Source organism: Vombatus ursinus, unplaced genomic scaffold (assembly GCF_900497805.2).
Source record: "Vombatus ursinus unplaced genomic scaffold, bare-nosed wombat genome assembly UNPS02014818.1, whole genome shotgun sequence".
NCBI classification, from domain to species: Eukaryota; Metazoa; Chordata; class Mammalia; order Diprotodontia; family Vombatidae; genus Vombatus; species Vombatus ursinus.
The window spans coordinates 45,483,531-45,501,799 of NW_020954596.1; the positions used below are offsets into that span (position 1 = coordinate 45,483,531).

An 18,269-nucleotide genomic window follows, 5' to 3' on the forward strand; every position below is an offset into this window, starting at 1 on the left:
TCTCATCTGCAAAATGAGCTGGAGAAGGAAATGGCAAACCACTCCAGTATCTCTGCAAAGAAAACCCCAAATAGTATCATGAAGAGTTGGACATGACTGAGAAACAACTGAACAACAAAACTAAATGAATGAACATATTCCAACCTTAACTGCAGCAGAATTACCAACCTTATCAACTGCAGTATCACTCATAGGGCTTTAGCAAGTTCCTACAAAGGTAGTAGGCTATAAGCTCCTTTAAGGTGAAGACTATCTTACTTTTATTTTGTAAAACCCAGTTCCTATCATAGTGCCAAGTACACAGTAGGTGCTTGATAATGTCTTTGTTGAATAAAGTACAAAAAAAATTTTCTTTTGTTTAGGCCAAGAAATGAAAAGTTTAAATATAACCACTTAAAAAAAATTGAGGACCAATCAATAAAATTACTTAACAGGATGAATTCAAATAATAATTACCATGAAAATATTTTTAGTCACAGATGCCCAAATACTTTGAAACCCCTCCCCCCAAGATTTTTCTCAGTGATCTATGTTGACCTATTATCTCCAGTCACAACTGTCACACTATAGAAAATAAATTACAGATACCACAAAGCACGACAGCACATCTGTCAGTAAATGCAGTCTCTTCTCTCATCACAGATATATTTCACAATCGAATTTCAAGAGAAAATCACAAGCTGTAATCCTTAGGCAGAGTGAGCCCCAAAGACTTCAACAGATACCTCAACATTAGTGTCCCAAGTAAATAGCTATACATACACGTGAATTGAGTTGGCACCCCAAAGCCATCTGACCAAGAACAAAGCAGTGAGTACTAGGTCAAGAATTTGAACTCCATAATTCATAGGTAATATGAAGTCTCAGCATCATCATATTCTGGGAATAGTTACAGACAAGCACTTTCTAAGTATAAACAAGCAAAAGAAAAGAAAAATTACCAAACTTCTGACAATTGCTGTAGCTGCGAAATATGATGCAGTGGAATGACCGCTAGCTATGGCCTCAGAGAATCTGGATTCAGACTGCCACTGTGACCTTGAAAAAGTTATTAAACTACGCTGGACCTGACTTTCCTCTTTTGCAAAATGAAGAGGGCTTGGGCTAAATGGCCTCTGAGGACCCTCATAGTTCTAGAACCATGATTGTAATCTATAAAACACATTTGCATATGCACAACTGTTTCAATGGGAACTCTGAGTACAATTAAAAAAAAAAAGCCCTTCCAAATAGTACACAAAGACAGACATTGTTAAAATGGCAATTCTTCCTGGAGAATAGTATTTCTATCGAAAGGAACACTGCCCTAGGAGTCTATAAATGAGTGCATTGATTACAAGTTAAACTGGATTTTGAACTGCTATTAGTGACAATTCCACACTAATCTGTGTGATTCAAGTTATGATCTCAGTCTTATTAATTCGATTTAAACTTTTGTTTTAGCAAATGTCCCCTACAGCTTGAGGTAACTGAATGGTAGCTACTTAGTCCAATCTTCCAAATGATCCTTTGCAGCTATAAGTCAAACTTAAAAAAATATATACCCATCTGATAATCTAATTTACTGTGGCTGAAACACAAAAGGTTACTGACTAGAAATCAGAAGATTCCATTTCTATTTCACATAAGTCATTAATTAGTTGTGACATTAGAAAGTTACACTTCATCTTTCTGGGGCTCAGTTTTCTTGTTTGTAAAATAAGCAGACTTGGACTCGGTAAGGGGTCAGTTCCCTTTCTAACTGTACAGTTCTAGGATTATAGAAGATTTTCTACTCCTGTTGTTTTAACTGAAAGAAAAAATGCATTATGAAACATCTATTTCCATTTCAGTGATTCACACTCTAACTTAACTGCAGTTAAGCTACAGTATTCTGTGTGATACCAGCTTGAGAAAACTTTTCTTTCATGAATAATAAAAGGCACACTTACAAAAAAGCACTTTTTTTTAAAGGGAAGGATAATTACTTTGTACTTTTAATAATTTGTAGTTCATTAAATGCCTGAAAAATTATGCTCATTTTCACTGCCTGTAGTTGCTTCATGCCTACATATTCTTAGAGGCTACATCAGATATTACACTTCAGGCATTACATTTTCATTTAACATAGGAATCACTGAATCACAGACTATTAGAAACATAAAGTACCCTAGAGATCATTAATCCCACCTTTTTGTTTTATAGGTGCTGAGACCCTAGAAGGTTTAGTAACTTTTCCAAGGTCACACAACAAATTAGTAGCACAGGCTCCAAGGAGGGGTGGGGTGGAGGTTGGGGGGAAGGGAGGTCTAATATCTGAAGTATAATTCCAGAGTTCTGCCAAGTGACATTTTGAAACCAAGTTAGAAACCAGTCTCAGACATTCATATTTTCAATTTCCAGAAAATACAAATCCATAAATAAAATACATCTACAGGGCAGCTAGGTGGCACAGTGGATAGAGCACTGGCCCTGAAGTCAGGAGGACCTGAGTTCAAATCCGACCTCAGACCAAATACTTGACACTTAGTAGCTGTGTGACACTGGGCAAGTCACTTAACCCCAGTTGCCTTAAAAAAAAAAAAGCAAAAATAAATAAATAAATAAAATACATCTAAATAACTGACTGCAATTTTAGAAATATGAGATTTGGTTACAGCTTTTAAATAAAGTATCTTTAAAATCTCCTTTAAACTAACCAAACTTGTGATTTCGCCAGAGTAAGCAAGCTTCACCTACCAATGTAGAGTAGTACCTATTCTACAACTTATGGTCTTAGAGCGGGGGTTCTTCACCTTTTTGGGGGGAGCGTGTACCCCTTTGCCAATCTGCTGAATCCTATGGTCCAATTCTCAGAATACTGTTAAATTCATCAAATAGAATATATAAGATTAGAAAGAAAACCAATTATATTGAAATGTATTCATCAAAATATACATATATGTACATAAATACGTACATACATATGATACATAGTCCATATTTACCACTGCATCAAAGCAGCCAGGGAGACTCAACACTAGGTGATCTGGCTGAGAATTTACTTAGATGTATTCCTATAATGCAATTCATACACCGTGATTATATTTCCATTTCCACTTTCTTCTTTTCCTGAAGATCCAAATCACACAAATGCCAAGATCTTTTTTTTTATGTATGATGTACAACTTGCAACTAGATAACATTTTTAAAATTTCAGTAAAGTTTGTGAAATACAATATAACAAGTGAAATAAAATGTATCTTAACCAAAATTGGCCTCCTTGCTTGTAAGGAGTCAAAGACATTTAATATCCCTTGGGCTTTTCTGGCCAGACTACACACTTCATACGGTATCATAAAATCAGCTCCGCTACAGGGTCCTTTTCAGGGTACTATCACAAACCTACCTCTGCATGCCAAAAATACTAAGTTTCTAGAGACTATATCTCCATTTTTATTTTGCTTAAGAAGCCAGTTATTGTTAATTTTAACAGAAAAAAATGCTTTGAAAGTAAAAATATCATGCAGAAATGGGCAATCCTAAAACAGCTACTTCAATCCTAACTTCTCAAATGCCCTTCTCTTCTTTTTTTTTTTCCAAATACCATTTGGAATACAAAGGGAAATTGTAGATTTGCCCCAGTCACTATGGATGCCTGAAAACTGTATGGAAAGAAATCGTTGGCTAAGTATAATGGGTAAACAAGACAGATTCTGGGTTTTCAAGATATATTACTTAGAACTTGTGGGGAAAGTATAGGACTTCATAAATTGTTCGGGGCCAATTCATCCATAATGAAATTAGTCTTATTAAATAATGTTATTACTATAACAACTCATTTCTATAATACTCTAAAGTTGGCAAAGTATTCACAACACGAGAGGCCATATAATGTAAAAGACAGAGAACCAGTCTCAGAGAAAGACCTAGACTCAAGTTCCATTTATGATACATACTGGTTGTGTGACCTCCCAGCAAATCAATTAAATTCTCAGTGTACTAAGTAACTTTCTATGATTATAAGCAGCAGAGGAGGTTCTCACCTGCATTGGTAGAGGGAGTTTCCACATCTTGGGAACTCCCTATACCAATCCCTAACCCTATCTTCTTCACAGTAAAACTCTAAGGTAGCCAACGTGTATAGTATCATGCCCCATTTTACAGATGAAAAAACTGAGGCTCAAAAGATGATGTGATTTGCCAGCGATATACTCACTCCAGGTTTCTTTCTATATCATGCTACCTCTCTATTGCACAAATATAATTATCCAGAACTATTAATAATAAATACCCCAAACTTAGCTCTAGTCCATCATGAAAGTCCTTACCTCCCTGACACAGCTCCTTTGGATGACACGGGGATTTCTGGCACAGGCCTGTGTCTCAGCATGAAAGATCGTGATGGTCTGGAAACCAATTTGCTACGACTCCTCATAGGTACTAGATTTTGTGTTGATGATATATACAAGTCATTTACAATCATCTCTCCTTTAAATTCAAAGAATGGAGATGGAGGTGGTCTAGCTGATAAAATCCCAGGCTCATTTTCAAAACTCGTTTTGGAAATAGAATAATCAATGGAGGAAGGAGGTCCTCTGTCCTCATTATGAAAGACTTCAGGATTGTCTAAGTTCCAACCAACTTTTCCTATTTGTTCTTTTTCTTCTGCGCAATCCACATTCTTTTTTGTAACCAAAGCTGTATTCTCTGTATTTCCACTGTCAAGGGCAACATTTTGACAACAATCCAAACTCTGTGGGGACATACTGTCTAGAAGAGGAAAATCACTCTGTTTAGTGAGGGAAGATGTATCAACTGATTCTGTAGACTGCCTATTTTCATTACAGATATCATTTCTGCCAGGAATTGTTGCTGAAGCCTCCAACGACTCTAGGCCAATGCTCTGATTCCCACACAAACCAGCAAGTTTTATCCAGGTATCGGGACCAGAAGACAAAGCTTGTTCATCCTTTAATATCACTGGGTCCTTCTTTCTTTTCTGGACATTTGCATATACAACAGGGTCTTGCAGTTTTGAAAGGATCATCTCTAACTGTTTGAGGATCCTTCTTCGATGGCCTGTAGGCAACACTCCAATTTTCTGTAGTATGCTGTCATTTATCTCTGCACAGTCCTTCACAGTATGGTAGCCAGACTCCTGAAAGCGCAAAAGATACTGCTCCAAGTTAATGTTTTTTAACAACTCTTTGAGGTCAGCATTCACTTCGTTGACTGAGGACATAATGGTGGCTTCATTACTAATTCTTGTTTTAAGGTCAGGACAGCATAGATCAGTGAAAGTGTTTCTGAGTTAGATCTTTAACCACTTGTGGCATACTAATTTCTTCAGAACAGTATTTGAAATCTCCACATTCTGAGCTCTAAACATGTTTCAACCTGTAAAACAAAGATGTATTGTGCTTCAGTAGCAAGTAGTGGTTATTTAAAATAGCATTTATGCTATCAACTTTCTCTAAAGAAAAACATAATAGCAGACATCAAAACAGTGATTTTTGTGACCCAGAACCCCAATCCAAGGCACATTATTGGGGCAGAGCCTCAACATATATATAGTTGTATAGATACATTAAAAATCTCTATCATCACCACATTCTTTTTCCAAAAAGTCCCTTGAAATAGTTGGAAAATTGTTTCCTTGGTAAATATGCACACTTCCAATCACCCTCCACATCATTCCAAATGCAATATGGTCTGATGCAGGGGTTATTAACCTGGGGTCTGTGAATTTTTGTTTGGTTTGTTTGTTTTTAATCTTTTGATAACTGTACTTCAATATAATTGGTTTTCTTTGTAATCCTATCTACTTTATTTGATACATTTTAGGAGGGGTTGGTCAGTCTATAGGTTTTACCACACTGTCAAAGGGTGACACACAACATAAAAAAGGTTAAGAATCTCCTTGCACTACAGACATTAATCTAACAAATGCAGTGGAGACCAAGAGAAACTATTAGTGACTTCAGCTAAGTCATTTTACCCATCTTGAATCTCAATTCCCTCATCTTTAAAATGAGAAGGTTGGAATAGATGACCTCTGGGATCTCTTAAAGCTCTAAATCAACTACCTTAAACTAAGTGGCAAAATAGATAGAGGCTGGGCTGGTTGTCAGAAAGATTCATGCCACTGATGCATACTGGGACATTGGGCTAGTGAGTCAACTTCTTACTGCCCCCAAGATATTCTCTATGACTAGGTACTAAGTTACAGATAAGTAGCTGATCTGCATTGGTAGAAAGTTTCCAAATAAGTAGTTTTTGGGTCTAAAAGGAAATGAATAAAAAAACACTGAAAACCAGATCCAGCAACATGTTACTATTTCTGCATCATTAAGTAAACCAAGGGGGAAAACACCTAATTCATCCAATTTTAAGGGTAGAAATGTAGGTCATATTTTCTTCTATTACAAAATGAATCCTCCACTCAAGTCCTATTTTATCACATTACTGTGGCAGAAAGGCAACTTTGTGTTTCCAAAGGCAATACTATGGGGCAAAAACAAACTCAGGAAGGTAGGTAACACTAAGCTAGATAGCTTTCCAGTACATTCTTGGCAAGGACCTTTCTATCTATTATCTGAGGGCCAGTCTTGCTAAGTGCAGCAAGGCCTGCTGACCTCAAGGTAATGATTGGCAAGGAAAAAAGGGGGGAAGTAGAAGGAAAAAAAAAGTCATAGACAATTTACAGAGATTTGGGGGGGGGGGGATTGTAATCTGGAAAGGGAGAGCCCGAAATGATGAAGTCACAGACCTTCTGAAGTACCAATGTATAGCAGAGCAAAAGGGGGAAAAAAAATCAGTCTTGTACAATATTTGTTTTAGACAAAAATGTCTGAGATTTCTTTGCTATAGGTAACTTCCATTGAAGAAATCCTCTCTAAGGACATTTATAACAAAATGTATAAAGACACCTGGATAGAAAAGGAAAAACAGGTACATGTAGGTCATTCCCAAACAAGGCTGCCTTCACTATAGAGTGAAAAGTCTCCTCTTTTAAACATGATTCAATCCTAGAGAAACCATTTCAAAGCATACTTAGGGTTGAAATTCTGGTTATGTGGGTCATACCCTGACTGAGACGTTGCCATCAACCCCTCAGACATGAGCAGAAAATCAAGGATGAGCCTGAAAAAAAGATAGTGGCATACATACAGGTCCATACTAGCCAAGGGAGCAGAATGTTGAAATGGAGAAAGGTAGAAAATGAGAACAGCCTGTTTCAGTTCAAGTACTGAATCACACCTAGAAGGCTGGAGTGTGACTTTGAAAGTGTTTATAAAAAAACAAAAAAACAAAAAAACAAAAAAACACAACACTATCTTCAAGGTTGGGCCTCTTTACTCTTCATACTCTCAGCCCTTACTGACCTGTCCTCATCTAGCTAAATTCCTTTTGAATTTATATAAGTTTACTATGGATCAGACCTTGGAAATAAACCTGTTTATTAAACAAGTATTAAATAATTGATTAAGCAATAATTAGGTGCCAAAATGGCTTGCAATCTATGATCTTCTATTGAATGAATACATGAAGAGTATTTTAATGCCATATTTGAAAAGCATAAGACTACAAAAGGAATGAAAGAGTCTCTGATTCCCAGGAAGGTTATACCAGAATAGACTCAATAGAGAAAATAGAGATTTAATAAAGATATTCACAAGGATCAAAAGAGACAGTTCCAGATGATACACATCTTTACTCATGACATTCCATATACCTGGAATAGCCAATCCCTCCTTCACTTGGACTACTTCATTCTTATTTATTCTTTTTTTTTTTTGGCTAAGCAATGGGGTTAAGTGACTTGCCCAAGGTCACACAGATAGTGAGTGTCATGTGTCTGAGGCTGCATTTCAAGTCAGGTTCTCCTGATTCCAGGGGCAGTGCTCTATCCACTGTGCCACCTAGCTGCCCCCATTCTCACTTATTTTTTAAAGTCCAACTCTAATACCACTTTGTCCACGAAATCTTTCTTGCCCTCTAAAGCACTTACATAACAATATATAACAAAACTGGAGGGACTATCCAAATCAATGAGATCCAAGATCCAGCTAAAGCCATTTGTATCATATTCCCAACTATTAAGAAGCTAAAGGCTGTGCCTTATCTAACCTTTTTATGTCCCCAGCATTTAGCACACTACTCTACATACAGCAACAGGTACTTAATAAATGGTGTTTGATGTTTATTATAAAATAAAGATCTTATGGCACTTTGCATCTTTCTTGTGGCATTTATTTTATTTGGCCTTGTGTCATCAAAAAAAAAAAAAAACAACCAAGCATTAAGGGCCTACTGTGTGCCAGGCACTGTGCTTACCAATGAAGATACACAAAAAGGCAAAAGTCAGTTCCTGCTCTCAAGGAATTCACTGTACAATGGGAAGTAAAGACACGCAAACAACTATGTAAAATCAAGTTAAATATTAGATATATCCCAAATGTGTCTAGTTATTTATTTGTATTAAATTACCTTCTTAACTAGAAACCTTTTAAAGGCAAGGGTTGTATCTTAGCTATCATCATTTACAGAAGCTAGCCCTTAACAGAGAACAATGAAAAGAATTCTAAACAATGAATCAAGGGGCAGCTAGGTGGCGCAGTGGATAGAGCACTGGCCCTGAAGTCGGGAGGACCTGAGTTCAAATCCAGCCTCAGACAAAACACTTGACACATACTAGCTGTGTAACCTTGGGCAAGTCACTTAACCCCGATTGCCTCACTAAAAAAAAAAACAAAAAAAACAATGAATCAGCAAGCCTGAGACTATGTCCTACTTTGGTAAGTAGGAGGTTTGTGATTTCGGGTATATCACTTCAGTTATCTAGTATACATTTTCCTTACACATAAAAATAATGAGGCTGGACTAGATAAATGAATGGTTCCCAACCTGGGGTCACTAGAGTGTTGAAGGAGATCCATAAATCAAGAAGTGAGTCCATAGGCAAAATAGCTTCTGTACACCAGATTTTACCCCACATGTATTACCATTTTTCAAATATATAAAGATGCTATGATAGTTAATAAATTGCAAGTCTATTTTAAAACATTAATGATTCAGACTAGATTTTGCTCATGTATTTTCTCAATTAGCTTATGCCAATTAAATTTAAGAAGCATTTATAAAGTGCCTAATATGTGCCAGGCACTAAGCTGGACATTGGGGAAGTAATGACCAAAATGAAACAGTATAACCTTTATCATGTGGAGCACCATGGAATTTTCTGATTTTAAAAACAATCCTAAAGCTTTGGCACCACCAGAGTAAAAATGACCTTTAAAGTCCTTTCAGAAACTCATATTTGTTTGACTGAACCAATTCCAAACTAATTATTTAGTTTGGTCACTCTCAAATCCATGTTCCATGGGAAGCCAGGATAGAAAGGAGATATCAGGCATATGATTAGATGGGATTAAACAAGGAAGTCTTGGGGGCGGGGCAAAGCCAAGATGGCAGAGAAAAGGCAGGAACTCATCTGAGTTCTCCTCCAAAGACCTTAAATAATGCCCTAAAATAAATTCTGGAGTGGCAGAAACCCAAAAAGGATGGGTGAAACAATTTTCCAGCCCAAGGCAACTTAGAAGGTCAGCAGGGTCTGTTGTACCAGGAGAAGAGTGGAGCACAGTCTAGCACAGGTTGTGCCAGTACAGACCCAGACTGCCCTCGGCAAAACAAGAGCAGGTCTTGGGAGTGACTGAATCAGCAGTGGCAGTGGCTACTTTCAGAGCTCTCAGCCCACAGAGGGTAAGGGGGGTGTGGAACAACTGGTCAAAAGGAAATTACAGGAGTCTCTCTGCTGGCACTAAGGGCAGAACTCTTGTTTTGCCCATACTTGGATCCAGGTCACAGACCTGGGTGGCAGTCCCAGAGTGACGAGGAACACTAGCACACCAGAGACTGCCACAGCAGGGGAGCAGGGGCCTTCATCACAGTTCCAGGGCAGAAAAGAGTACTTGTGGTCCTTCAGAGACCAGAGCACAGGACAGGAGAGCAGTAAACACATCTCTCCTTATCAGGGGTTCCCAAACTTATTTGGTCAACTGCCCCCTTTTCAAAAAAAATTACTCAGTGCTCCCCCCCCGAAATCTACTTTCTTTAACTGTTTGACTTATCTTTTAAGTTTGCATCATTTCAAAAAATATTATTTTTTTTTAAATGACACATTAAATTTAATGATTGATTGTAAATTTGTGGGAGTTTTCCTGCATTGAAATTTTGATAACACAATATTGCTTCATGTAACCATATAGTATGTATTGTAAACAAATCATTACACACACATATTCCTGACAATGCATGCTGGACTTCCCAACAATGCACAATACTTGCTTGTTAAGGTTTGTCAGCAGACTTGACCATTGATGGGTTAGAACTTGGATTTTGTGTGTTTATTTGGAAAATAACATAATCACTACGACTTTAAACTCTGTTACACAACAGATTAAATGTGTAAGTTTTTCAAAATTTTCTTATCTTCTCTTCTTTCCTTATGCTTCCACCACTCCCTTATTTTTCTTCAACCCTACCCAATTGCACCCAAGGCTACTATTGCCCTACCCTCAATCATTCCAGTGCCTCCCAGAGGGTGATATCACCTACTTTGGGAACCTATCATACCATCTTGGAAGAACTTAAAACTTGCACATCACTAGAAATATCTCTTAAAACAGCTACACAAAACCCCTAAAGCTTGGGACAGTGTACCCTCCACCCAGGAAGCAAAGCCCCACTACAGGAAAGAGTTAAAAGACAAGAAATGGGCTGGAAAAAATGAGCAATCAACAGAAAAAAATTCTGACTATATAAAGTTAGTTGTTTGTCCTTCACTCTTGAAGAGGACCATGAAATCAGGGAGGTGATAGCATGACATGCAAGTGAACTGGATTTAAGTGAAGGAGGGCTGTGCAAAATCACCAGCCTCACTTTCTCCTTCAGAGCCATCTGAGTCCAAGGGTGAGATATAGATCAGGATGACTGGAGATGGCCCTGGGATGCAATGGGAGACCTTGGCCTGTTTAAGTTAAAGTCTTTAATAGGTCTCAGTTTGACTGAGGCACAGTCCATTCAAAAACGATTAAGACTAGGTAAGAAATGATGCCAGGCCTCTTTACCTAGTCAAAAAAAAAAAACAATCTGGGAGGGGAAGACCCTCAGGATTTCTAGCCAAAACAGAAACAATTACTATTTGCATTCACTCTGAGCCAATCAGGGCCCAAACAATGACCAAGAGGGGCTTGGCATGGGACCTATTGTTGACCAATACATGAGAGCCTGAGTGATTTGGATTTAAGGAGTGGTCCTTAAGAAAAAAAGGTTTCAGGAATCAAAATTTAAATTTCTTTGGGCAGATTACCCTTAGATAAGGGTATGATACCCTACATGGGCAGATGGAAAGGAAAGAAGGGAAAAAAGGAAGAAAGAAAGAGAGAGAAAGACAGACAGAGAGAGAGAGTGAGAGAGAGAGAAAAAGAGAGCTGTGCTGCCCAACTGTACAATACTTTAACAAAGAGTTAAAAGTCAAGAAATAGGCTGGAAAAAATAAGCAATCAACAGAAAAAAAAAATTCTGACTATAGAAAACTACTACAAAGAAGATCAAAACATACTCAGAAGAAGACAGCAAGGTCAAAACACCTACATGCAAAATGTTAAAGAAAAATATGAATTGGTCTCAGGTCAGGTAAGAGCTCAAAAAGGATTTTAAAAATCAAGTAAGAGGAGCAGCTAGGTGGCTTAGTGGATAGGGCACCAGCCCTGAAGTCAGGAGGACCTGAGTTCAAATCTGGCCTCAGACACTAGCTGTGTAACCCTGGGCAAGTCACTTAACCCCAATTGCCTAAAAAAAAAAATCAAGTAAGAGAGGTAGAGGAAAAATTGGGAAGAGAAATGAGAGTGATGCAAGAAAATCATGAAGAATCATGAAAAAAAAGTTTGGTAAAGGAGGCACAGAAAAACATACTGAAAAAAATAACATCTTAAAAAACAGACTAAGCCAAATGATAAAAGAGGTACAAAAATCCTATGAGGACAGGAATACCCTGAAAAGTAGAATTGGCCAAATGGAAAAAGAGGGTCAAAAATTCACTGAAGAAAAGAACTTCTTAAAAAATAGAATTGGCCAAATAGAAAAGTAGGTACAAAACTTCACTAAAGAAAATAATTCCTTAAAAATTAGAATTGAGCAAATAGAAGCTGATAACTCCATTAGACATCAAGAAACAATAAAGCAAAACCAAAAAATAAAAAAAATAGAAGACTGTGAAATGTATCATTGGAAAAACAACTGATCTAGAAAATAGATCCAGGAGTGATAATTTCAAAAATATTGGACTACCTGAAAGCCATGATCAAAAAAGAGCCTAAACATCATCATTCGAGAAATTATCAAGAAAAACTACCCTGATAATCTAGAATCACAGGGTAAAATAAAAATTGAAAGAAACCACCAATCACCTCCTAAGATCCCAAAAGGAAAATTGCCAGTAATCTTATAGCCAGATTCCAGAGTTCTAGGAGAAAATACTGCAAGCAGCCAAAAAGAAACAATTCAAATATCATGAAGCCACAGTCAGGACAACACAAGATTTAGCAGCTTCTACATTAAACAATCAGAGGGCTTAGTATACGATATTCCAGAGGGTAAAGGGGCTAGGATTACAACCAAGAATCATCTGCCCAGCAAAACTGAGCATAATCCTTCAGAAGAAAAATGGATATTCAATGAAACAGAGGACTTTCAAGCATTTCTGATGAAAAGACCTGAGTTGAGTAGAAAATCTGACTTTCAAATACAAGACTCAAGAGAAGCATAAAAAGGTAAACAGGAAAGGGAAGTCATAAGAGGTTTAATGAGGTTAAAACTGTTTACATTCCTATATGGGAAGAAAATACTTGTAACTCATAAGAAATTTGTCATTATTAGGGCAGTTAGAAGGAGTATATATAGACAGATGGCATAGGTGTAAGTTGAATATGATGGAATGTTATCTAAAAAATAAAATTAAGTTATGAAAAAGAGGGATTCACTGGTAGAAAGGGAAATGGATAGGTAGAATGGGGTAAATTATCTCACATAAAAGAGGCAAGAAAGAGCTTTTACAATGGAGGGTAAGATCAGGGAGGTGGTAGAGAATACCTGAACTTTACTCTCATTGGAACTGGCTCAAAGAGGAAATAACATACATACTCAATTGGGTGTAGAAATCTATGTTGTCCTACAGGAAAGTAGGAGGGGAAGGGGATAAGAAAAGGGGGGAACGGTGTACTCAGAGAAGGGAAGGTGATTGGGAGAGGCAATAGTAAGAAGTAAAACACTTTCAAGGAGGGACAGGGTAAAAGGAGAGAGAGAATAGAATAAACAGTGGGGAAATAGGATGGAGGGAAATACAGTTAGCAATCATAACTGTGAAAAAATTATTGAAACAAGTTTCTCTGATAAAGTCCTCATCTCTCAAATATATAGAGAAATGAGTTAAATTTAGAAAAGAGCCATTCCCCAGTGAACAAATGATCAAAAAAAAACAGTCTGTTTTCAGATGAAGTAATCAAAGCTATCTATAGCCACATGAAAAATAATGCTCTAAATCACTACTGATTGGAGAAATGCAAATTAAAACAATTATGAGGTACTATCTTACACTTATTAGATTGGCTAATAGGACAAAAAAGGAAAATGACAAATGTTGGAGGGGATGTGGGAAAATTAAGACACTGATGCACCACTGGTGGAGTTGTGAACTGATCCAACCATTATTTAGAGGAATTTGGAACCATGCCCAAATATTTATAGCATCTCTTTTCTAGTGGCAAATAACTAGAAATTGAGGAGATGCCCATGAATTGGGGAATGGCTGAACAATTTGTGGTATATGATTGTGATGGAATACTATTATGCTATAAGAAATGATGATCTAGATGCTCTCAGAAAAACCTGGAAAGACTTACATGAACTGATGCGAAGTGGAATGAGTAGAACCAGAAGAACATTATATACAGGAACAACGATATTACATGATGATCAACTGTGAATGACTTAGCTATTCTCACCAATACAATGATCCAAGACAACTCTGAAGGACTTATGATGAAAAATACTGTCCATCCCTAGAGAAAAAACTGATGGAGTCTGAATACAGTTTGAAGCACACTTTTTTGACTTTATTTTTCTTGTGTTTTTATTTTGGTCTATGTTTTCTTTTACAACATGACTAATATGGAAATATGTTTTGCATGACTATACTTGTTTAAACAATATCAAATTGCTTGCCTTCTCAATGATGGGGGTGGGAAGGGAGGGAGAGAACTTGGAACTCACTTTTAAAAATGAATATTGAAAATTGTTTTTACATGTAATTGGAGGTGAGTGACTTTGCACAGTCCTCGCTCACTTAAATCCAATTCACCTGCAAGTCATGGCATTACCACCACACTCCCTTTTCAAGAACGAAGTACAAACAACAATTAGTGAATGGCTCTTAGTCATATAAATTTGAATTAATTACTTTTATATCTTAGATATGACACCATTATCAGAAAAATATGATGTAGAGATTCCCCCCTCCCCCAGTTATCTGATTCCCTTTAATGTGAACTATATTAGTTATATTTGTGAAAAGCTTTTTAAAATTTTTATATCATCAAAATCATCCATTTTATCTCCTGGGATCTTCTCAGTCCCTTGGTTTAGTCACGAACATTTGAATGACAATTGCATAAACCATTAAAGTCTGCATCAATGCAAAATTCTTGATAATTGTTCTTAACAACTAAGTATTTTCAACAGTTATTTTTAAAAAGATACTATGCCTCTCATAAGGCACTAGCTTATGTGCTATGCTATGTGCTAAACAATTGTAATATCAGGAAATTTATGATTAATGCCTTGAAATTCACATAATAATGACATGCAAATTTAGAGGCAAAAGAGACCACTTCTCTAAGCGTGACAGAAGCATTCATGAAGAACATTATTTGGGCTCAGGATTAAAGGATGGGTAGGGTTATGAACAGGATAGAATCTATATAATCCAATCCCTTCATTTAGAGATGAAGAAACAGGGGACCATAGAATTTAAATAACTTGCCCCAAATCACAAAGCGAGTTAGCAACAAAGCTTAGACTAGAAAAGAGGTCAAGGGAAAGGAAAGAAAGATGCAGGAAAGGGAAGCAAATGAGTGAGAGGTAGCAAAATAAAAGGTGCAACCAGAATAATATCAAAAGGCTAGTCTGATTTTAGTACAGGATATCAATAGGAGTTCAAATGAGAAAGGCAGAGTGGGCAAGGATCTCAAATAACTACCAGAGGTAATTTGCATTTATCCTATAAATAAAACATTTATTTAAAAAAAAATTGGTAGGAATAAAGAATGAACAAAGTTGTGCACTGGTGCCGAGAATAGTACCCAACATGCTTGCTGACTTGCTGATGTAAGTGATAGTATTGACAACAATGGAGAGAAAGCCATGTAAGGTGCAACAATTATAGCACTAAAGTTATCCCTTGCACATCGCGGGGGTGAGGAGTGCAGTGCCTCTGCAATCTGGAAAATCCAATTAAAATTATTTGGCCCTCCCTTCATACCTGAATTTTTTTTTCTTTTTCTTTTATGAAAAATACCTTTACAGTAAAATTTGGGTTAAGTATTTGGAGGCTCTGTGTCATCTGCTTGCCTTCGCATGTCATCTGCAGCTTCTGCAAAACTCATAAAAAATTTCCATTTAATTTCTTATGCTGACTCATAATATACCAAAAACCACGATGGGGAAAGTTGTGATGTGAAAGGGATAACTGTACAGTATGAGATGATAGGTTCATAATTTGGTATGGTGGCAAAGAAATGAATGATGTCTTCAGAGATACAATTATGGTACTTGCTCTTATCTTCCACTGTACCTCAGTCTTCAACATACACTAAAGCCAAGTTAGCTTTCTTGTAGTAAAATACTCCTGGGCTACTTCTTGGCCTTTGTCCAAGCTGCCCTAACATTTAACGACTTTCCTCCTAGCTGTGAATTGATCCAATTGTCCTGTGAAAGAATCTGAACATATGTGAGATCATACTACTAGGCATATACCCCTAAGGATGTCTAAGACAGCAAGGAAGGCTTACCATGTACCAAAATATTCGTAACAACACTTGATGGCAGCCAAAAAAAAATCTAGAAAGTAGGCACTCTTTCCTTTGGTGAGTGGCTGAATAAAGAGTGGCATACAAATGTTGTTGTTTGTCCTTCGTTTCAAAGAGAATCAATGACCTCACAGGGTGATGTCTTGACTCCTGCATGAATCGGATTTAAGTGAGGCAGAGTTGCACAAAGTTGTCAGCCTCACTCTCTCTTCCAGAATCATCAAAGTCCAGCGGCAAGACAAAAGTCAGGATGACTGGCAGTGGATGACCTTGACATCTTCAATGCCTGACCAAGCTCTAAGGACTCCTACTCCACCCATTCCCCAAGGGGAAGTCTTCACATGCTGGTCTACCCTAAACATAGGAATGTAAGAGATTCCTAGGTCGAATGAAGTGAATGTGAGGAATTTGCATAAATATGAGAAGACTAATATAAAAAGTAAAGTGAGGGGCACCAGGAAAATAATATTCACAGTAACTTTATTACCATCAATGAAAAGAACATTGAAACAAACTCTGAGCGTAATGACCAATCTTGGCCCTGGAGATTATGAAATGCACTTTCCGCCGTTTGGCCAAATGGTAGCGGACTTCAAGCACAGTGTATTGTGAATATTATAAGAAAATTCATGTGTCAACTGGTCTCCTTTACAGTTTTTCTTCATAACAAACATACAGGGATGTTGGGTATATAGTGAGAAATGACTAATATCTAGAAAAAAAAATTTGTTATAGTAAGTATAGCAAACCTTTTTAAAAATCATATTTTATTGTCTACCATATTATATTCCTATCTTCCTTGACAAGACAGCTCAAGATTGACCATGGGGAGATGCAACGTGATATACTAGCAACATGATACTAGATGCTGAGTTCTAGTCCCCATTCTGTTACTTACCAGCTTTTTGACTTGTCTTTGGGCAAGGTCACTTAATCTCCCTAGGCCTCGGTTTCTTCTAGAAAATGAGGATAATAATACTATAAAGTGGGAATAAGAATACTTATACAATGAGAGCCAAGGTTATTTTAAGAAAAATATTTTGAGAAACCTAAATACCAAATCCAACCTTAGCACTTACGTCTTCTGTCTTGGCTACTGGAGACTTTCTAGGGAACATTATGCAAGCCTAGCATCTGGCCCACTCACCTATGGCCTCTGCTGTCCCCTGAGAAGCCCTGAAGCAGCCCCAGATCCAATCCCCCTGGCTATGGCCGCCTTACTCTTAAGTTTTCTCAGGGAGTGCTGAGCCAGCCCAAGACCTAGGCCTCAGGCCTCTGTCTTTGTCTCTGGGCCTTCTGCAATATTCCAGAAGCCATTCACAAATCAGACCCGCCTCAAATTGCCACCTCCTGCTGGACTCCCTTAAGCTTAACCTTTGTCTGCTCCTGCCTGCTGGGAGTGGGGTGTTATAGGACTCCATACTGCAACTAGCAAACAAGGTTAGACATCCAGGGAAGGCTCTGATACCAACCCTTCTCAATCATCTTCTCCAGCCACTGATAATCTGCCTGAACTCATTCCTCAATGGTTGGCATGTTCCCACCTGGTCATACTTTCCCCACCCCACTGATTCTAAACTCCTAACAGGCATGTACAAACCCTTTTCCCCATCTTTCAGTACCCCTTCCCTTATTTTTATCCCCTTCAATCCTACCCAACCCAATGACCCACTCCAGATCTACCCCTCCCCTTTCCACTGGGCCCTCTAGATGGCCTGATCTACAGTTAATAAACTTGCTTCATTTAAACCTTTTCTTTTACTCTTCTTATCTTCTGGCACTTAGGAAGACCTGGATCCCTCCTGATGAAATAGCCTAACTGACCACAATCTCCAGTATACATTGTACTTTCATAAATGCCTTCAACTTACTGGTTGTGTTAGGGGTAGTCCTAATTCTCCTCATTTCCAACTGTCACCTTCAGACTCTCACTATATCACCACCATCCAGTAACCTCTCTTCTTTTGAGATTAATTTCATCCTTATTTATCACTCTATCAATATTCTGGTACACAGACCCACAGGATACTGATTTTCCTACCTCAATGAGTTCAGGGATTGACTCACAGTCTCTCTTCATCCCAAATCTGCCCTCATCCTAAGTCTTCAAAATACATATTATTGTTCCCTGACACCTTAAATTCCCAGTCCCTTAATTTGTTC

The 18,269-nt window shown here is 37.6% G+C and overlaps 1 protein-coding gene across 3 annotated transcripts in view; it reads right to left on the reverse strand.

Annotated features, from left to right (window-relative positions):
- The window catches only part of ARAP2 (ArfGAP with RhoGAP domain, ankyrin repeat and PH domain 2), a 233,841-nt gene that overhangs the window by 191,135 nt on the left and 24,437 nt on the right, over positions 1–18,269 (reverse strand). For all 3 annotated transcript variants that reach the window (XM_027836269.1, XM_027836270.1, XM_027836268.1), the window contains exon 2: positions 4,290–5,358. In XM_027836269.1, coding sequence (XP_027692070.1) covers positions 4,290–5,203 — 914 coding nt within the window. In that variant the 5' untranslated portion in view covers positions 5,204–5,358. The remainder of the gene's footprint in view (positions 1–4,289; positions 5,359–18,269) is intronic.